The sequence below is a fragment of the Aedes aegypti genome, chromosome 3 (assembly GCF_002204515.2).
Source record: "Aedes aegypti strain LVP_AGWG chromosome 3, AaegL5.0 Primary Assembly, whole genome shotgun sequence".
Lineage (NCBI taxonomy): Eukaryota > Metazoa > Arthropoda > Insecta > Diptera > Culicidae > Aedes > Aedes aegypti.
This window is the reverse complement of record NC_035109.1, coordinates 144,186,994-144,209,484: the sequence shown is the minus strand read 5'-3', so window position 1 is coordinate 144,209,484 and position 22,491 is coordinate 144,186,994. Positions and strand designations below refer to the sequence as shown.

Genomic DNA, 22,491 nt, shown 5'->3' with positions numbered 1-22,491 from the left:
TTAAATATGTTTCAGTAATAACTGCTATATGCACGTTATTAGCTGTAAGAAAATTAAACAGCTCGTCCTCTTTACCATTCAGAGAACGAGCACTCTAATTTAAAATATTTAAATTATTATTTGGATCCATTAGAAAAGCGTAAACCAATAACAATTTGATTTTTAAACTTTACACCTACTTGGACTGCTTCAGTCATAGTGGTGGCTTTGAACATTGCATCAATCATTAGATTCAATTGTTCAGTTAGAAAAATAAAATCAGAGGCAGACATTTCACTTGAAGTGGGTATATTTGATGATTTTCCGTTAGAATTTTCAGTAGACGAAGAGGCGGAATAAGAGTTACCTGTGGCGGCAGGGTTTTTTTCCATTTGATTTGAAATAAGTAGAATGGGTACTCATAGTACGAATAGGGGAGGATTAAATTACCTGCTACGATATCGGCAAAGGATTTTCTGTGGGTAGATACATTCTAAATTAAAAGATTCGAACGGCTACCCGACGGATTAAAACTAGTTTGTGAATTAGCATGATTACAATCTTCCTGATGGGTATGATTCCTAATCAAGCGATCGTTAACTGAAAAATGAGCATTCGAATAATACTCTACCAGGAAAATTCCGTTATCGTAACGGATATTATCTTTCATCTGCCTGGCACGAGCCTCGACGACTCTCTTGCGCGAAAGGCAAGACCAAAAATTTGACTTATGATTGCCCTTGCAGTTGGCGCATAAGAACTTTTCGGCATCTTCCTTCACTGGACAGACGTCCTTAGCGTGAGAAGAACCTCCGAAAATCATGCATTTGGCATCCATGCGGCAATTTTTTGAGACCCCACTTTTGGCACTGACGGCACTGAGCCCTTTCCGAACAATTCCAGATTGGGTTCTCTTTTTCATAATGATTACTTGCACTGGGGAAAATCCAAGTAAATCATTAATCCATATTTGATCTCTTCAGGTGACTTTTAGTCACTTGAGAGACCTTTCAAGACGACTTTGAACAAACGTTCAGTTTTGTCGTCACAAGTAAAAAAATTGTGCTTCTTCTCTTCAAGATGTTTGAGAAAAAGTTCGCGATCTTTAAGACTTTCCGGCAAAACACGTCAGTCTCCTTTCTTTGCGATTTGGAAGGAAACCTTGATTCCCCTAATGGAGTTCAAGATCTCCTGCCTAAATCCCCCAAATTTGGAACAACTGACCACGATAGGCGGCATTCTTTGCTTCCTCACTTTAATCAAAAAGTCTGGGCTAGAGGCTGCTTCGATTTGGTGTTCGGAAAATTTGTCTAGAGCATCTAACTGATTGCTCATTTTGATACAATTATTCATTTCACCCTTTCTAAATCCCACTTTTTTGGAAGGAAGTTGTGAATTCAGAGATTCACCCTTCTGTTGTGACGGAATTTGTTTGTGAAACTGGCAACACTGCAATAGAGAAATAGTCAGTAGTGTTCTTTGGAAGAGAAGAGTTCGGGAGGCCGTTTCTTTGGTAGTGCGGAGTGAACACCAAAATGTATGAATTTATAATAATTGTAATTTGTAATATTTATACTGAATAAACCATTTTCAGCATTGAAGCTGCGAGCATTAAGGCTGCTGTCAATTTTTGTGTGTTTCTGCCAAAGGTGACTCTCCCCCTCCCCAACAATCTTCAATGATTTTGTTCAAATCGAACGCAGTACAACATGGAGGCCACAATTCAAAGGCTCGAACAGATTGAGGAGCAAAGCAAGTTGTGGCAGAAGTATTGCGAGGAGGAAAAGAGACGTATCGAGGATGAATACAACCGTGGACTAGCTGAGGTCGAGAGGGCATTTAGGGAAGGAAGCAGAAAAATTAAGTTGGAATTCCAAGCTAAAAGGGAAACTCTGAAAAGGCAATACTGTGGTGAAGATGCATGCGAAAAAACGGATGCGAAATCTTCATCGAAGTATGTATCATCGCAGACGATATCTCCCGAGGAAGACATTTCTCATTTGCCGTCATCAGCATCCCATCCGTGTCTACCAGACGTTCTTGCAGAGCAAAGCGTCATAGATGTAAAGCAAATGGAGAGCGTACTACCGTTGACGTCATCTGCATCTCATCATCAATATATGGTCAGTGATCGTGACAGTGCGATGACAACTGTAGATCACCAGCAGTTATACAAATTTGAGGTGACCGAAGGCGCTTCAATCGTGCAAAACAATATTCGATGTCTATTTTGCGAGATGGGTTACAGTAGTGGGTTCTGCAATGTGAATATGTTAACAGTAGCCGTTGCGTATATTTGCTTCGATCCCGGTGGTGAACATTCGCACAACGACTGTTTGTCTACCTACACTGTGGTGCACTCTTCCACGCATCAGATTGCTCGGGCGAGCGTATTGTTCAATAAACGATCGCAATTCCATGTGAATGCAAAATTTGTTCAGACCCGTTACCAGTTTCACGGGTGGGGGTATGTTGTGACGGAATTTGTTTGTGAAACTGGCAACACTGCAATAGAGAAATAGTCAGTAGTGTTCTTTGGAAGAGAAGCGTTCGGGAGGCCGTTTTTTTGGTAGTGCGGAGTGAACACCAAAATGTATGAATTTATAATAATTGTAATTTGTAATATATATACTGAATAAACCATTTTCAGCATTGAAGCTGCGAGCATTAAGGCTGCTGTCAATTTTTGTGTGTTTCTGCCAAAGGTGACTCTCCCCCTCCCCAACACCTTCCTTTCGTTTGTTGTTGCAACCATGTTTAGTGAATAAACGAAAGAAGACGTGACCTTCGAGATGTTTTTTTTTTTCAAGACGGTTTCCAAGAAGGATTATCACCGCTAGCTTTCGCCAACGGGTCCAACGAAAAATCGAAGGCACGGGTCCAAACAAGGATTGTAAAGGTATCAATAGTAGAGAAAATAGTACTGAAAAGTACTGTTTTAATAGCACTTAAAAGTTCTTCTTCTTGGCATTAACGTCCTCACTGAGACAGAGCCTGCTTCTCAGCTTAGTGTTCTTATGAGCACTTCCACAGTTATTAACTGAGAGCTTTCTTTGCCAATGTTGCCATTTTCACATTCGTATATCGTGTGGCAGGTACGATTATACTCTATGCCCAGGGAAGTCAAGGAAATTTCCATTACGAAAAGATCCTGGACCGACCAGGAATCGAACCCAGACACTTCAGCATGGCTTTGCTTGGTAGCCACGGACTCTAACCACTCGGCTAAAGAAGGTCCCCGGCACTGAAAAGTACCGTTTTTGATTTTAGCACTGAAAAGTACTGTTTTTGTAGCACAGAAAAGTACTGTTTTATTAATTTAGGTAGTTTTTGAAGAAAAACTCTCTAGAGCCGAGAGAATTCGCTCTAGAATAGCTTCGATTTTACCAAAAAAAAAAAATAGTCCATTTCAAAATACAGTATGGCCCATAAAAAATGCGAAAATCGTCATATCACGTTTACTGATAGTTTTTACATAAAAAAATGTGAATGAAACATAAATATTATTCATTACTTGTATTGAACAATCTATTCAGACCCAATTTTTCGTTTTGGACATGATCCTTATCTGTTACTTTCACCTTACCAGAGAGGAATTGGAAGCATACCTTCAAATTTTATCATGCGGACGTCGAGTTCAATATCTGTGTGATAAAAGCTTCTAAAACATCAACGATGACGTCAACTTCTTCACAGGCCTTGTCTCCAGCATACGCCCATGTCAAATGTTAGTATTGGTTCATACCTGGATTATTGGAGACCTAAACATATTTTCGAAAAAACGGCTCATTTTGGAGAGCTTTGATTGAATCTTCATATAAGTGTGATAAGCGGCTCCGTTTTGCTCAAAACCTATGAGCTAGTATTGATATAAGTTGTCTCTAACCAAAGGAACAAACTTCATCTTCAAAAATCTGTTATAGGCCTCCGTATTTATTTTTTATTCAACTCTAACATAAAATAAAGGCATGTCAAACCTAGAAGACGCAAATGCCCTCAAAACTATGACCCAGACAAAATATTTTATTGTGATCATGAAAAACACGTTCTCTAAGAACTTCCCCATCATCTGATACCAAACAAATTAAAATTTCAAACAATTAAGTGTGATCTTTGAAGGTGTAAAGTTCATCACCAGAGTATACGACAATTAGACGCTGTTTCTTGCTTTGGGCGGACAAAACCTTTGAGCTTCTTTGCTTTATTACATTATTTAGGACAGTAAGAAAAATATGACAAAAATTGTCCTGGATAGCGAAGTTATGTCAGAATATACTACAATAATCAGAAATTACATTCACTAGCAAAAATAATGATAATAACGCTTGTGGATATGGGCCCAGATAGCCGTAGCGGTAAACGCGCAGCTATTCAGCATGACCATGCTGAGGGTCGTGGGTTCGAATCCCACTGGTCGAGGATCTTTTCGTAAAGGAAATTTTCTCGATTCTCAGGGCATAGAGTATCTTCGTACTTGCCACACGATGTACACATGCAAAAATGGTCAATCGGCAAAGAAAGCTCTCAGTTAATAACTGTGGAAGTGCTCATAAGAACACTAATCTGAGAAGCAGGCTTTGTCCCAGCTGGGACGTAACGCCAGAAAGAAGAAGAACGCTTGTGGATGCTAAATTCACGTTCAAACAATTTTCGCATTTTTTTATGGGCCATACTGTATTATTCAACATATAATTACGTGACAGGCTAGGCCAGACACCACCAGTAGAACCAACAGGTCATCAATAATTGAACCACGCCACCCGAGCAAAGTCCAACGCCATCAGCAAACCCGACGAATTGTCCCATCAGCAGATTTGAGGTACAAAAGCCCGATCGAACAATCGATCGGCCTCTTTTAGTAGTGATAAGTGATAGGTATTAGTAGTTTAAGCAAGTGTAATTAGTGTGTAAGAAGAAAATAAATGTTTTTTTTATGTTAACCTGAGAGGACATCTCATTATTGGCGCTGTAGCAGTTCGGTAAAGTTAAAAAGACTTGTGTATACAACAGTGGAATAGTAGTGCAACAAACAACTCTACTCAAGTGGTTCCCGCATACGCGTCTGCAGCTGAAGGATTACATCCGCTGATTTGATTTGAGGATCCCCCCGGCACAACGTCAACTTTAACTGAACCAGGACACCCGTGAGTAAATTTTTATCTTTTTGCTTACTGACAAGTTTGGAAAAGTGATTATTTGCTCAAAATCGTTTCGACACTACGAGATAGATCGGACGATTTGTATAGAAACTTTTGATTCGGCACTACGAGATAGATCGATCACTTGTATTGTAGCTCTAACAAGCCACCGAAACACGGTAAGTGAAAGCAACATTAATTCTATACAACACCGTAAGAACGACGCGCTCCAAGTAGACGTCATTCTTACTCATATTCGCCCCTTACAATCAAACCAGCTGGTGCGCATCAGGTTTCGTAAGCATAAAGCAACGTTTGCAGCTACGTTTGCCAAGTACAGTTGAACATTTGATTCGTTTCAATTAATTCAATGCCAAAAACTGCCAGTGGCAAGGCATTGCAACGAGCTCGGAAACAGTTGAATATTGCATTCAAAACTGTTGGAGTTTCGGAATCCGAAGAAAGTTCATTTTCTGACGATTCAGGTGATCTCGCACACATCCCGTTAAAAGACGGAACTAATATTCCGCAAATCTCGAATCTTTTCATTTCCGAATCTGCAGAAATGGAACAGGCCTTAAGCCAAATGATGGAGCAATTACGCCAAATCAACGACAATATTGCTGCAATAACTTACCGGCAAGAAACACAAGAACAAGAATTGCAATCTCTAAGGAATCCACAACAGGGAGCCGAACAACAGGCGACACAAGTACCAAATCGTAGGGTTGAAGATTTCTTCAGGATACCCGACCCTATTAAATCCCTTCCACATTTCGAAGGTAATAGGAAACAGCTTCATGCATGGCTTTCCACAGCCGAAGAAACATTAGACTACTTTAAAGGAGAGGTTAGTCCTCAATTATTTAAAATGTATATGACTGCGGTAACTAACAAAATTGAAGGTAGAGCTAAGGATATTCTATGCTTAGCTGGAAATCCGCAAGACTTCGATTCTGTTAAAAGTATTTTAATCAATGCTTTAGGAGATCGACAAGAATTATCAACTTATAAATGCCAACTATGGCAACATAAGATGACGGAAGGCATGAGTATCCAAGTATTATCAGAAATCTAAAGAGTTGATACAAAACATAAAAACATTGGCTAAACAAAATGCCACCTATAAAGCTAATTGGGGCGCAATTAATCTTTTCATTGACGAAGATGGTCTCGCTGCATTTATATCTGGCTTGAAAGGGACTTACTTTGGACACGTCCAAGCAGCACGTCCGAAGGATATTGAGGATGCCTATGCATTCCTTTGTAAATTTAAATCTCAAGAAATTGCTGCAAATACAACATTTGACAAACCAAACAAACCTCCTTTTAAAAATGAAAATTCATCAAAAGGCGAGCAACGAAAATTTTCTAAACCAAATTTTCAACAACAACAGCAACAACAAGGCGAAAAAACATATCAACCCAAGCCAACTGATATGGAGGTAGACCCCTCTCTAAGGAGCAGACTGACCTTGAATAGAAAAATTATTAACAATACAGAAATAGAATCGTCGGACCATGAGTATTCAGAAGACGACGAAGATGAAGTTGTTGAAGGGAATGTAAATTTTTGCATGACGACTGCAAATCAAACCATAGGATGAAGAATTTTTTCGATTTCTTACCATACATTTTAGTGACAGATAAAATTAATGGCAACAAAATTCGATTACTTATAGACACCGGAGCCAACAAAAACATTATCAGAGCCGGAATTATTCCCACAAAGAATACAAAAGGTACAACCACGGTGAAAAACATATTCGGAACACAAACCATTAGTAAAAAAGGGAAATTTAATTTGTTAGGTCCAAACATACCGGAACAAACATATCACGAGCTTAAATTTCACGACTTTTTTGATGGTATTATAGGCTCAGAATTTATGTCCAAAACCAAAACTTTTATTGATTTCGACGCAAATAAAATTTCAATAAACCAAGTAGATATCCCCTTCAAGAAATACTATCCATCAAAGAAATACCACTGTTACACAGTGACTGTAGAAACCGACAGAGACGGTGACTGGTATGTTCATCCTTCCAAAAATTATCAAAAGGAAATTTAATACAACCTGGGGTTTATTCATCATTTAATAACAAAAGCACCATCAAAATTATTTCTACCGGCAAAAAGGCACCTGAGATACCTAAATTAAAAATTAGAGTCAATAATTTTGAAACATTGATTCCAATTCCATCAGATTCAAGTGATACACCTGATAGAGAAACTATAGAACAACTAATAAGAACCGAACATTTGTCAACGTATGAAAAAGAAAAGCTTATTGATACAATTCTAAAAAACCATAAAGTCTTGTTGAGAAGCAATGAAAAACTCACAACTACGACAATAATCAAGCACAAAATTGAAACGAAAGACGATAACCCGGTGTACACAAAGACATATAGGTATCCACATCACTTCAGAAAATATGTTGAAACACAAATTAAGGAAATGCTTGATAGTGGAATAATTACTCCATCTACTAGCCCTTATTCATCACCAATCTGGGTTGTACCCAAGAAAAAGGACGCTTCAGGCAAACAAAAATTAGAGTTGTCATCGATTACCGAAAAATTAATGAAAAAACGGTAAATGACAAGTTTCCGATGCCAGAAATTGAAGATATTCTCGACAATTTAGGAAAATCTCAATACTTTACAACTTTAGATTTGAAATCTGGATTCCATCAGATCGAGATGGATCCCAAGGATCGAGCTAAAACAGCATTCTCCACCACCCAAGGACACTTTGAATTCACCAGAATGCCCTTTGGTCTTAAAAACGCTCCAGCCACCTTTCAAAGAGCTATGAACAATATCCTATCAAATTTTATCGGAAATATTTGCTACGTTTATTTAGATGATATTATTATCATCGGCCACAGTTTAGAAAACCATTTAGAAAACGTTTGTAAAGTTTTGGAACGTCTGACACAATTCAACCTCAAAATTCAATTGGACAAATGCGAGTTTTTACGGAGGGAAACTGAATTTCTTTTACACATTGTTACGCCAGATGGAATTAGACCAAACCCAGATAAAATTCAAAAAATAATCGACTGGAAAATACCAACCAACGAAAAAGAAATTAGGCAATTCCTCGGATTATCTGGTTACTATCGACGGTTTATTAAAGACTACTCCAAAATTTCGAAACCAATGACTAAATACTTAAAAAAGGACACACCTGTCAACACAAAAGATCCAGAATACATTTCATCATTCACAAAATTAAAAGAGACTATTGCCTCCGACCAAATTCTAGCATACCCCGATTTTAACCTGCCTTTCATTTTAACTACGGACGCTAGCGACCTTGCAGTGGGAGCTGTGCTTTCTCAAATACAGGACAAAATAGAAAGACCTATTGCATTTTCTAGTAGGACATTAAATAAAGCGGAGACAAACTACTCAACCATCGAGAAAGAAGCTCTAGCTATTATATGGGCCATAAGAAAATATAAACCATACTTGCTTGGAAATCAATTTAAATTATACACCGATCACAAGCCACTCACTTTCATAAAAACCTCAACAAAAAATAACAGAATACATAATTGGAGACTCGAACTCGAAAATTATCAATATACGGTTGAATATAAACAAGGAAAGACAAATGTTGTGGCAGATGCCCTTAGTCGAAAAACTGACAACCCTACTGAAATCAATGCAAATATAGAAGAAGAAAATTCTGAAACGACAGAAACCGATATATCTGACGACGAAGAAATTGGACAACATAACGAAAATACTGACGACACTTTCGACGACTTGGAAACTGTTCACTCCGCTGATACTTCCGACGACTACTTCATAAAGTCAACCGAGAGACCAATAAATTATTATAAAAATCAAATCATATTTCGGATATCAAGACTAAACATTGAAGCAACAGAATCACCTTTCACGAATTATAGACGATCCATTATCAGCATGGACCACTTTGACGAGAATTCAATAACAGAATTTCTAAAAAAATACCACAATGGGAAACAAACGGCTATTCTTGCTCCAGAAAATTTAATTAATCTTATTCAACAATCCTACAAAAATCATTTCAGCAGATCTGGTTATTTCGTTATTACCCATTTTCAAGTAGAAGACGTTAGCAATGAGGATAGGCAAAACCTACTCATCACAAAGGAACACGAGCGAGCGCACCGAGGTATTACAGAAGTGGAAAATCAACTGAAACGAGCCTATTTCTTCCCAAGAATGCATAACAAAATCGCAATCGCAATCAACACCTGTTCAGTATGTAACACTCACAAATACGAACGTAAGCCGTATAACATCAAAATTTTCACCAAGGCCAGCTACAAGGAAACCCATGGAGAGAGTGCACATGGATATTTTTTCTATTAACTCCTATAGTTTTCTATCTATGGTTGATTCTTTTTCAAAATTCACTCAAATGATCCCCATCGAAACTAAAAATTTAGTAGACGTGCGTAACGGATTAACTAGATTTTTCAGTAACTATGGCATACCATTACAAATTGTCACAGATCACGAAACTACCTTTAGATCTATTCAACTCAAAAACTTTCTGAATAATTTAGGAACTTCACTTACTTACGCCTCTTCGTCCGAAAGCAACGGGCAAGTAGAAAAACACACTCAACCATAATAGAAATATATAATACTAACAAACATAAATTTCCTGAAATGGACACCCCAGAAATAATTTCAATTTGCATATCTTTATATAATTCCAGCATACATTCATCAACCAAATTCACACCGAACGAAATTCTATTCAACCAAGGCAGCCAAATAGACCCACAGCAAATATCAAGGGAAGCCGAAGCTATTTTTTCCAAGGTTAACCGCAATATCGAAAAATCCCGTGAGAAGCAAAAGAAAGGTAACCATAGTAAAGAAGATCCCCCTATTCTACAGGAAGGCCAAAATGTTTTTGTAAAGCCAAACATTAGAAAAAAGTTAGATCCACGAGCAGTGTGTACAACAGCCAATCAAGTCCAGGAAAGAACATTTAAAAATTCTAGAAACATCAAAAGGCATAAGAATAAGATAAAAAGGCCGAAGAAAATTTAAAAAAAAATGTATAATTTTTTATTGTTCGTTTTGTCTTTTATAAAAATATTTGGTCAAAATTTAGAAATTTCTGACTTGCATAAAAATCCGATACTAATTTTAAAAGAACAAAATTGTTACATTCAAACAGGAACCATAAAAATCATACACCCCATTAACCTTACCATAATAGAACAGAATGTAGCTTCATTTTTAGACATTTCAAGAAAAATTGACAGGAGCTTACCTTTATCTAACCTTATTAGTAGGAAAAGTAGGCAGCTAGCAGACAACTTATATAAATTGAAACCAATCAAGAATAGCAGACCAAAACGCTGGGACATCGTAGGAAAAGGCTGGAAATGGCTTGCAGGAAACCCCGACGCAGACGACCTAAGGATTATCAACAAAACCTTCAACGATGTAATTGACCAGTCTAACGAACAAATCAAAATTAATGAAGTTATCAACGAAAGGATTTCCAAGATAACAGACACCATCAACCAACTCACTTCAGTAAACAACGTTTTATTAAAGGAGACCGATGCCCTCACACTATTACTCTCCTTGGATACAATGAACAACATCCTCGAGGAAATCGAAGACACCATCCTGAGAGCTCGTTTATCCCTCTCTAACAGTAAGTTATTAGCAATCAAAGAAATTTTCATAATTGAAGCTATAATCAACGAACAAGGAATTACGACCAATTTTCCGGAGGAAGCATTGAGTTACGCAAATCCAAAAATTACAAGCAAAAGCGACATGCTTCTATACATTTTGGAAGTACCTAAAACCGACAGCACATGCGAAGTACTCAAAATTGTACCGTTAATCGTTAACAATACGATCATATCTGAAACACCAAATCACGTTGTGAAATCAGGAAGTAAATTTTATATAACAGAACACCCAGAGAAAGCAATACAGCAACTACACAACACAAAACCTTTCGTAGACAAATGCATAATTCCGATTATTATGGGACTAGAAAGTCACTGTTCTGTATCTATTACGAATCAAACAGATTTTGAGATGCTACCAGGCAACAAACTACTTTTGAATAACGTCAAAAATCAGTACATCGGATCAAACTGCGGCCCACACAACAGAACAATAACAGGAAATTTCTTAATTCATTTCCACAATTGTACGGTTCAAATAAGGAACAATACCTTCACATCAGAGGAAAGACTTAGCCAAACAAGTCAAGTAGCAGGTATATTCCCTGGCTTATCAATCAACAAACACATCATCGATAAGCTCAATCTATCAAGCCTACATTGGGCGACATCAAAGAACCGACATCGGATTGATCATATTCAACTGGAACAATTTGAATTCAGGAAATGGTCTTATGGACTCTTCGGTGGTATCTCAACTACCACGTTAATTATCATAACAATTGCAATTCTCTGTTTCCGTAGGAAAAAAGTCGTATTCACCATCAAGTACCCTAGGAAAAATTATAAGAAGCAGAAAGGAGACAAATCTTCGAAATCGACCGAGGACGTTCGATCTTACCCCCCGGAGGAATTACGTGACAGGCTAGGCCAGACACCACCAGTAGAACCAACAGGTCATCAATAATTGAACCACGCCACCCGAGCAAAGTCCAACGCCATCAGCAAACCCGACGAATTGTCCCATCAGCAGATTTGAGGTACAAAAGCCCGATCGAACAATCGATCGGCCTCTTTTAGTAGTGATCAGTGATAGGTATTAGTCGTTTAAGCAAGTGTAATTAGTGTGTAAGAAGAAAATAAATGTTTTTTTTATGTTAACCTGAGAGGACATCTCATTATTATATGCTTGATTCAACATAATTCACCAAAACTAATCCAAGGAAGTTGTGATTACACGCTGCAAAAGTTTCCTAACCAACCACAGTTTTTGGAATGCACGTCCTTCCTGAGAACATTTAAATTTCCCAACCAAAAGTCCCTTACCCACAGAACATTGGCACAAAAAAAAAATCTCCGAGAAAAAGTCGTAACAACAGTTTGTTATGGTAGGATAATGGGCTTTTTTCACCCGCTACGTAAAACCCACCGTTCACGTGCATCCATCTACGGGTCCCTTTCTGAGATATGTATTTCACAGGATGCAAATTGGGAACGAGGGTAATTTTTTGTGAACGAAGATAAAAAAAATGCATCATCCTGAGAGTGTAAGGAAGCGACGGCAGACGAAATGAAGAAACACAACTGCCGTACCAAAGCAGCAGTCACCTAATTCATTTCCTCATCTTTTGCTATGACGCACACAGGAGTAATTTGGGGAGATCATGGCCAAAATTAATTTTTGCCCTTAATGGTTTTATTATTTCCTAATATCAACTTAAAACGGTTACAGTTAATAAGGATGCTTTTCAAACCGTTGCAGGGCATCTATTCACCTATCAGTGATTCATTGCACTATATATAGACAAACAATTTTTGCATTTGTAACGATCATTCATTAGAATATCGTTAAAACAGATCAAAATAATTTCATTCTCCTAAAATTTAGTGCTATATCTGTTTTGATGTAAGTTTAATGGTATTTAAACTTTAAACAAAATGTTCGAGGATGGGTCGGGTTTTGCCATGATGTATGTCAGGTTAAGGTTTGTTCAGTGAAAATTTAGAAGCGATCAACTATCTGAGAACATTGTTATCAATCGTGGTGAAAGAATCTAATATTTAAGCAGAGCTTGCTGCTATTCCTCTACGTAGTAAATTTGAAACATCGCATCACGTCATAATAGTTGCTTTTATAGAATGATAGAATCATTTAATAGACTGCCACAAAGTTTCTGAGCAAAACGTCATTTCAGGGAGTTGAGACCAAATAAATTCGAAGAACTGAACTTAAAATTGTTTAGTAATGGCATTTTTTTCGAACAAGAGTGGTTCAACATATAGTGTACTATTCAATCAATGGAAGTTAATAAGCAATCCAAAAGTTGGTCATGTGCAACAGTTTGCCATGGAATTAGACTAGCAACTGCTCCTTAAGGCAATGAGCGAAACGCAACATAAAGTTCAGCTTTTAACTTAAAATATTATTAAAACTAATAGATGTTACTCTAGTAGTATGAGTAATGTGTGGACTTTTGATTCCGTTGCATGTTCCTGTGTTGCAAGCGACAGAGTTGATCAATCGTGTCCGGATTGCGTTGTTCGAGTGTGAAAAGGTATTTATGTTCAGTCAAGGATGGACTATCAACTGGTGAGCTCGTTTCATGCTTATGTTTACATTTTTTAATCGTTGCAACGTTACATTCATGTTATTTTCAATTAAACAGCCAATGGCTTGTCACTACAAGTGTCGACATAAACAATTATTCCTGTTAAATATCGTTTTAATGTTCGTTTCGTCGTAACTAAAAATAACATTTGAGTAGTTCGACATTAAGAATGTCGACGTACTTTTTTAATCATCTACTAATATATTTTCACCACGGGGCAAAAATGCAAAACTTGCTTTGAGTAAGAGTTGTACTTTCTATTCTTACCCATGACTCGCATCACAGGTGACTCCCAGATCATTCTTCTGCCTCACTAACCAACACCCTTCCCGTGGTGTTTCTAGAGATGCAAAGTATCTAAATGCACCAATCATTACACCCTAACATTCCTTTCCCATCTAAACTGACTGTGAGGACTCGACCGGCGCCGATATTGATCGATAATACGAGGCCTGCTTAGAGGTACATATGCTTCAAGAATAAAGCATAACATTGAGCATAATATTTGCATCAAGTTTATAAAAACCAACACAGAAAATCAATAATTCAAAACATGTAATAGAAAGGGATGAACAAATCATTGATGATTCCACTTATTTTGCAAAATTTGTTGTTGCTTAAAAAAGTATAACGGGATCTCAATGTCTCAATTTTTCAAATTTGTAATTTTTTGCCACAAATTTGTTCTAGGTACTCTTCTGTGCGACGGCTCTTCTCTTTCACGTCCGCATTCAAATTAGGGTTCTCCAACAACTGCAGCGTAACGAGCCGAGAGGAGTTGTACGCAATCGGAAGAAAACTAGGCGCACAAAAAAATAAAGCACCAGATAAAGACACAAACCATTTCACTCCCCGTCATTTTCCCATCTTCCCAGACAGGGCGCTGAATTGTGTGACATCGTTGATTAAATATTTTTGTAGGCCTCTTGAGATTTGCTTGCGTTTTGTTGTGCGATTGATGAATTTTGATTTGCATCTTTCTGGGACTTAATTTTGCTGGAGGTATGAGGGTACATATTGACAAAGCGGCAGACGTCCGGAAGACAAATAGCCACGGCAGAAGGAGGAGTGATGCTTTTTGAGCTTGTTTAAATTGTTAGCGTGTTCTGCCAATATTTATTCAGGATTTCTCAAAAAATCATGTCAACTAATTATCGCTCTGAGTAATGATCCTGTCTTAAAGAATATATAAGTACTGCCGTCACTAGTTTTCCCGTGTTTAATGTGGACGATTTTGACTTTTTACCTTTAAGCATTATATTTGTATGCGTTATACAGAAAACATTCATGGTCTCAATATTTTGTTCAAACCAGACAAAAAATCTATGAAACATCTAATCTATGATCGAGCCCTTTGATTGCGTTGCTGTCTCAAGTGTGGACGAGCGATAAAAATTGAAAAATTTCTATGATAACTGTGGAGATGCAGAGGATTCCTCGGTCTCTCGGTAACAAGTAGTTTCTTCTCCGATGCCTCGTAACTACTACGTCAGGATTTTAAATCTTGACATCGTGGGGGGTGAGAATGGGCCAGACATGCGTATGTTATGATTGATTATTGAGGTACTTTCGAAATTAGTTCTCCTTCTGTATTGTTACCTTAATATACTAAATACGTGCCAGTTCCAAAAAAGCATATCTTTGGATCTGGAAGTGTGTTTGTATTATCTTTATCCATTAGATAACGGTAATGCACACATGCGGGGCTTATTGTTGGTGAAAGTGACTTCTGAATGGACGTGTCTCTCCAGCCATTCTGAAATGGGTCACTGGATCTGCAATAGAGCTATCACCTTCTAACTCCTGGACTAAAGCTATCTGCAATAGCATCAAAAAACATTGCAGAAAGATTTCTTCCATAATATCACTGCCGGACAGTGGGTGTTAGTTGGATTACACACACACACACACACACTTTCGAAATTAGTTCTCCTTCATAAACGGTTCTCCTAAATATTACATTACGATCATAGGTTATGCATTTGTTAATGTAATAAAAAATGGGAAATGCCAAAAACATACCTTCACTAAAGGAACAGTGATCCTACTATTGGTGTTAGGATTTTCGTAGGGGAATTTTATATGAATAGTAATTTTCATACATTCGAATGATAGGAGGATCTGGAATCTATCGCCTGATACAGCGGATAAGCAAAAGTCGAGTCTAGTACACGACACTGAAGACGGCCTTACAGTTGAGGTCGAAATACGCGTATCTATCAGAGGATACAAACTCTAGTGAAATTAAATGGTATAGTACTAAATTCGTTTTGTTTTTTTATCCACATAAGCAAAATGATTAGGATAGTCAAAATCTTGCCTAAATTAAAATGCTTTCAACTTTTCGAAAAATGGATGAAATTGGATGATTGTGTTACATAATAGTTGCATAAAACCAAAATATTCTGGACAAGTCAACCGCTTCGGAACGGACATCTCCATGCAAATTGAAAATAGGAAGAAATTAAGCAACATTGAATATTCTCCCCATCAACTTGCTTCCTCCTCTGGATAGAAAAAAAGAATCTAGCACCAAATTAAAATATCATAATTGAAACATAATTCATTCCCAAGCGATGGAAACCCGTACCATGAGGGAAAAACAATTTTCCGGAAAAGAGCGAAATAAAAATAACAAACTGTCTTGGAGTTCCACGGATGAAACAACTGCACGAGGAAAAGAAATACTCGCTCTGCTCGGTACGAACTTAAAATGAACTAATTACACACGAGATAAGACTCCAGTAGAAAGCGTCAGACACCAGCAGCAGAGAAGCCACGTGGATCGTTCGTCACCCGCATGGTTTGCGGGGGAAGACGACAAATTATGCATGCTTTATGGCTGTGGTCGAACAGATAAAGTAAAAAATTCAAATGAAATTAAAAAATAATAACACACTTGTCTTAGAGGAGGACAATTTCTTATCCGCACTGGGCCGAGACTGAATTGTAGCGCGAAGATGGAGAATGAGTGTCGTTTGGCGTGGTGAAGGAGAAGTATTTCCATTAATTTCTCTCGAAAATTTGCATATTAATCATAATTTGGTTGATTTCTCCGCAGGAAAAGAATAATGATAAACATATATATGTATATACCTAGGCTCAACTAAGGTAGGCGATCCATTCTCCATTCCGTGTACTGCCTTTACCCATCTCAATCTATATTAATCTTTTTGGATACGTGAAATTTATCACATATTATGCACTGGACTGGCAGAACACGCAGTGAAAACAAAATACTGAAACTCTCAACGTTAGGCGAATACATTGCTAACGAATTCTTTTTTCCGGTATACTCTTACACATACCTAGTTTCATAAAGTCATCAGAGGAACTCGGGAATGTTCCTGTGGTCGGAGTTATTCCGTTGGGTCACTGGGTTAATTCGGATAAAAAAAAGCTTGGGACACGCTAAGTTTGCAATGAAAATCATTTCAATAAGATCTGATATTCAACATTATAGAATATCAGATCTTATTAAGATGAAGAGTTATGGACCGTTAAGAATGTTCCGGATGCAATTCCTTAATTCCAGAAAGAACCGGCTATAGATTTGTTAGATACTAAACTATTGCAATCCTCAAAATGTAGATATCAAACCTAATAGTTCACGAGAACTCGTTCGCATAAGCTTGGCATAGCTAGTAGCTTGTATCTTGATGGCTACATCGTAGCGTCACGCCATTGCCGGGCATATTGTCCATCTTCGTCGGTCTTAGGCGATACTTCTCTGGTTGCCCCGAATGTTTAGGATCACCAGATCCGTTACTGGCCTTTCCAACTTCGATGTTGGTCCACGCTCTCCAGATCTTGTTGCACCTGATCAAGCTACCTCGCTCGCTGTGCTCTCCGCCTTCTTGTGCCAAACCGGATTCGACGCAAACACCATCTTTGCAGGATTGTTGTCCGGTAGTATTGCAACGTGCCCTGCCCAGCGCACCCTTCCGGCTTTCGCAACCTTCTGGATACTGGGTTCGCCGTAGAGCCTAGCGAGCTCGTGGTTCATTCTCCGCCGCCATACACCGTTCTCCTGTACTCGTCTATAATTTTCTATAGCTAAGCCGCTTTAAAATGATGCGTTGGGACTTGGTATTCATGGCATTTCTGGAGGATTTGCCGTTCAGTGAAGATTTGGTCCGTCGTCGAGCGGTCGTTGATGAAACCAGCTTGATAACCTCCCACAAACTCATTTGCTATTGGTGATAGACGCAGAAGATAGCACTTTTAAGGCGGCATCCACGATAGCTTTCACATTCCAGTTTGCCGTCCTTCTTGTAGATGGGGCATATGACCCCTTGCTTCTACTCCTCTGGCAGCTGTACCGTTTCCCAGATTCTGACAATCAGCCGGTTCAGCCCCAATACCATCCTTACCAGCTGCCTTGTTGTTCTTGAGCTGGTTGATGGCACCCTTAACTTCCCTCAATGTAAGGACAGGTTGGTTTCCTTCATCCACCGTGCTGACGTTGTCACTTCCTCCATTGTCGTGACCCTTTGCGCCTGTGTTCTCCGTGCTATTTATGTGTTTATCGTAGTGCTGCTTTCATCTTTCAATCACCTCACAACTGCATTATTAACTGCTACTGCTTGTTATATTCCTGTTGAATTTTGGATGGGGGGAACAGCTAACAACTTACGGATGCCATCACCAGATACAACTATAGCCAATCGTTCAGTTTTGGGGAAGGCTTTAGACGACAATATACTAGGAAGCAGCTTTGAATCCCAGTGAACTGTTAAGTTAACCTGTGGCTTAAATGTTGTTTTCAACTCATGGTGCTTTTGCTCACGATTTTTTTTTTTCTTGAATATCTAAAGGACTCTTTGTTCAACAATAATGTTGAAACGTCGTGCCCCAAAGATTTCGCTATAGATGAAATTAGAAATACCGCATTTCGATCACTCACTTTGGAGCGGTCCAAAGCAGCAGTCACATCGACAGTTATAACGTTTTTTAATTGTGGTTTAGGAGTTTAAGATGATTTTGAAGGACCTAGAAGAAAATATAAAAATCAAAAATATTAGAATCCATAAAAACATTTTAAAACATATTTGCAATGCATTCAATTCACATTTACCTGGTTTCTGTAAATCTTCGCCGATAATACCGATCGAAGTGAAGGACTCACTCTGGGTTTGAAATGAGGACTCAAAATCACTACCAGTCAATGTTTTCTTTTGCTGTAGACTTGCTTCTTTCTTCTCACTTGTTGGCGGATTAGTCTCTTCTGTTGCCTGTAGATAAGCTTCCTCCTCAAAATCACTACATGAGATAGTTTCCGTTGGACTAGTCTCAGTTGTTGTTGGAAGAGTGGATTGTTCTCGTTGTTCTTGCAAATACTGAGATGCTTTTTTCTCCTCTTTAGTTTTTGATTTATACTTCTTCGCGATGTCGAAAAGGTTCCGCAATGAATGAGAGAATTCATTTATCTTTTCAGTTTCTTTCGCCGACATCCTTAGTATGTGCTTCTTCAAGCTTTTCCAAGTTTCATAGTATCGCAAGATTTTTTTTTGTTCCACTGTCACGTCGTCGATCAAATGGTTCAAATGCTTTTTATTCCATGATGTCTTCAAAGCTTGTGTTGTTAACTGGGCGCTAGCTCTAGGCTTTTGCTTCTCTGCTCGCAAATGAAACATGAATTTCCGGAATACTTCATTGTATGTCGGCAAATTTGCAGATTTGGGGAACAAAGGTAGATATTTTCCAACTAGCCGAATATCCTCCATTTTTAACAAACAAAAAAACGCTTGCACACGCCTTGATAAATTTTGTTGACACACGAATTGCTTTTCTTATTTATACAATTTATTTGGAGCTTCTATTTTGAACACGCTTAGGTATAGACAAAAATCTACCGATTTGATTTTCTTCACTTTAGGTATAACTTATATTCTATGTAGGTAGAAAAAGCAGGAGCTTTTAGCTACATCTTTGAAGAATAAACGAGAACTGATTGTTAAAACTGGAATTGCCTACATTGTCACAACCGAATCGCGTGTACTATAGCAAGCAGAAGGCAACGTACTTTTGTTTCGGGAATGAAGGAGCCCAAGACTAAGAATCTCTTTTGAAAATATAAACTAAACACTTTTGTTGCCCTTCATCGTCGCCCATCAAGCTTTTGTCATAATTTGAATACCGTAAAACGGGGTAACTTTGACAGCTTTTTCGAAGAAAACTTCAATATTTATGCATGCTGTTTCAAAGAATTACAATTTATATTTTTAAAACAAGTACTGACATCCTAGCTATCGATTGCACTTGATAGATTGCCAAAAGATTTATTCTGAATGGATATATAATTTTTCATATAATCGAAAGTCGGTTTTCTGTTTTGGGGTAACTTTGATAATGGAGTATAAATCGAACAAGATTGAATGAATTACGGAACATTTGTAGGGTGTTGCATACCTCTAGGCGTTTAACGCTGTATGGAAATTTCTGACTTAGATTACAAAAATGGTCCCAGTTTGTAAAAATGGTTTTCGCTAAGAGATTTGAGACTGAATTCATGTTCTACTATAACTAGGCTATCATGGGTAAGTGACGAACTCATTATGACTTTATCAAATAGTGGTCGTAGAACAGATTGTTTGTAAGCGTTGCAAAAAAGCGAAAATCTTGTAAATTTTTAATATTTGCATAAAAATCCTCAAATGCACTTGATTCCAACGAAAATAGCTTTGACATTAAGTGTCATATTAATACTCTTTACTTTTGCATTCGTTTTTCTTAACTAATTGACAGAAACTTCGTTATTTCGTTTGGTATGTTGGGGGTCTCGCACTATCAAAGTTACCCGCATTATCAAAGTTACCCCGTTTTACGGTACGTCAAAAATTATTTCATTCCTTTTTTATCTGTATTTTAATTCTGACAGTTAGAGTTGTGCTTCACTGAATTCACTGATTATTGTTATTGGAACGTTTTATTTTAACTATTCAAAAGAAAACCTTAATGAAAATATCTTAACGAAGAGTTGCATGCCAATAAAGAATCATGATTCAAAACTATACAACAAAGTTGATTTGTTAGATCTGTTGAGAATATTTTTTTTATTTACAAATTAAATGATCACCCTTATGCAAAACTGAGGACAATAGCCCTAATGAAATATCATATATTATATGTTAACAGTGGCCTACGATGACATAGGAGTTGTTTAATTACTCTTGTATTTACTATTCCATTCAAATTCTCAATTTTTTTAAAGGACCACCGTAATTGAATATAAGTGAGCCTTCCCAATGAAATTTCACGAATCTAATAAAGGAAATGGCCTACGATGATGAAAGAGGTGATAAAATACTATTGTTTTTAATATCCCATTCAAATTATGATTTTTCGACAGAAGGGCCCATCCTTATGGAAAATAAGTGAACCACTCTAATAAAATACCACATATTAAATGTAGAAAATAACTTACGATAATGTGAGAGATGTTCCAATACTATTGTCTTCAATATTCAATTAAAATTCATTTTTTTTTATTAAAAGGACCACCATAATGGAAAGCAAATGAACCACCCTAATGAAATATCACATTTAATATGCTTTCAGTGGCCAACAATGATATAGGGTACGTTTCAATTCTATTGCCTTGAATTTCTCAGCAATTTAATTCAAATCGTTCATTTCAAATTCAATTCACTCCCCCAACTCAAAAAGTCCCAAAAGGTCGATTTAAAAAAAAAATCCAAATAACACCAGATCTCGACGTTTCATACATTTCTAAGACATCTGGCATCAAAAAAAATTCCGATTTCAGAAATTTCATGGAGATTTTTCATGGGTCAAAAAAGCCAAACTTTGACCGCTTTGGGGGTCCACTTAACGAAGGCCGATTAAGCTCAAATTTTGCATGGGGACTTTTTTTGAGGCGACAAAAGTTTTGAGCACTCCCTTTTTTTGAAATTCGATGGCAAAATTTTTCCCATACATTCCATTGGCACCCTACTGTACTTGAGCAATTCTCGTTGAACCAGGCCGCCATCGGCACACTTCGTTAGAATTCCAATTTCATGTCATTGATCGCTAGAATCTATATACTATAATTAAAGGTTGGTCTCTTCGGATTTCTCAAATTTGTGGACCCCTCATACACCAGCTAGTTTTGATAAATCAAAGATATTTCTTCGCGTGATACATCTCATATTTCCCTTGGAATACAGGTATGTTCCGTTTTTATCAACACGATCGGTGATTTTCAGTTGACAAAAACGGAACCGTGACAAAAACGGAATAATTTTCTTAGATAAAATATTTTACAAATTTGAAATGAAAATTGCATTTTTTCAGGATAATACACATTTTTATCATATTAATGCACAGTATTGACGTTTAAAAGCTGTAACGACCATTTAAATTGTTTATTATTATAGGCTCGTAATGAAAGTTGATTGCAGATTCCTATCAATCAATATGATTTTGATTTAAATCAATAGTTTCAGTTTTCTTAGTTAGAATTTCAATAAAAGTAATATAGAATATTGAAACGATAATTACATAAATGTCTTAGGCATCACAAGGTACACCAAACTTGTAAAAATAACTACAAGGAAGTGAGGCAAGCTGATCATTTTTTTTAAAGAAAGATTAAACAAGAAACAACTTCTTTTTCTACTGTTCATCCTCATCCTTATTCTTCTTCTTCTTTTTCTTCTTCTTTATGGCATTACATTCCAACTGAGAAAGAGCCTACTTCTCATCTAAGTGTTCTTATATACACTGCCGCAACTATCAACTGAGAGCTTTTTTGCCAAGGTACCGTAATTCGGGGTGTAGTTGATCAGTGGGAAGAAGTTGATCATTCCTCATGTATAAACTGTCAAGAGAGCTATGATCCGATTTCAAATATATTTATGTGATGTCGCTTTACCTGATAGCTGCGCTTGATGTTCCTAAATTCGGTTTGACATTCAAGATAATTATACCATGGAAAACAGAATTTTTAGGAAATGTTTTATGAACTGTAAAAAGACATCATTTAAATAAACTGTTTCATACATTCCAGATATGTTCAGTGAACCCAGTTTTTAATTAGTATTGAGGATTAAAATTAATTTTCAGAGAAAAACCATGTTTTTTTAGTGAGCGA

At 37.3% G+C, this 22,491-nt stretch overlaps 1 protein-coding gene and 1 long non-coding RNA gene across 2 annotated transcripts; both read left to right on the top strand.

Annotated features, from left to right (window-relative positions):
* The first annotated feature begins 1,391 nt into the window (after positions 1 to 1,391).
* LOC110678446 lies at positions 1,392 to 2,555 on the top strand. Its single transcript, XM_021851345.1, has 2 exons — positions 1,392 to 1,516; positions 1,574 to 2,555. The coding sequence occupies exon 2, from the start codon at positions 1,689 to 1,691 to the stop codon at positions 2,499 to 2,501; it is 813 nt and encodes a 270-aa protein (XP_021707037.1). The 5' UTR covers positions 1,392 to 1,516; positions 1,574 to 1,688; the 3' UTR covers positions 2,502 to 2,555.
* Positions 2,556 to 11,285: 8,730 nt separating this feature from the next.
* Positions 11,286 to 11,946, top strand: LOC110678516. Its single transcript, XR_002501673.1, has 2 exons — positions 11,286 to 11,534; positions 11,590 to 11,946. It is a non-coding gene; the product is annotated as an uncharacterized LOC110678516 (long non-coding RNA).
* The last annotated feature ends 10,545 nt before the right edge of the window (positions 11,947 to 22,491 follow it).

Bases quoted from the DNA above. Each gene is read 5' to 3' on its own strand.
- LOC110678446 (XM_021851345.1), top strand. From the start codon at position 1,689: ATGGAGGCCACAATTCAAAGGCTCGAACAGATTGAGGAGCAAAGCAAG.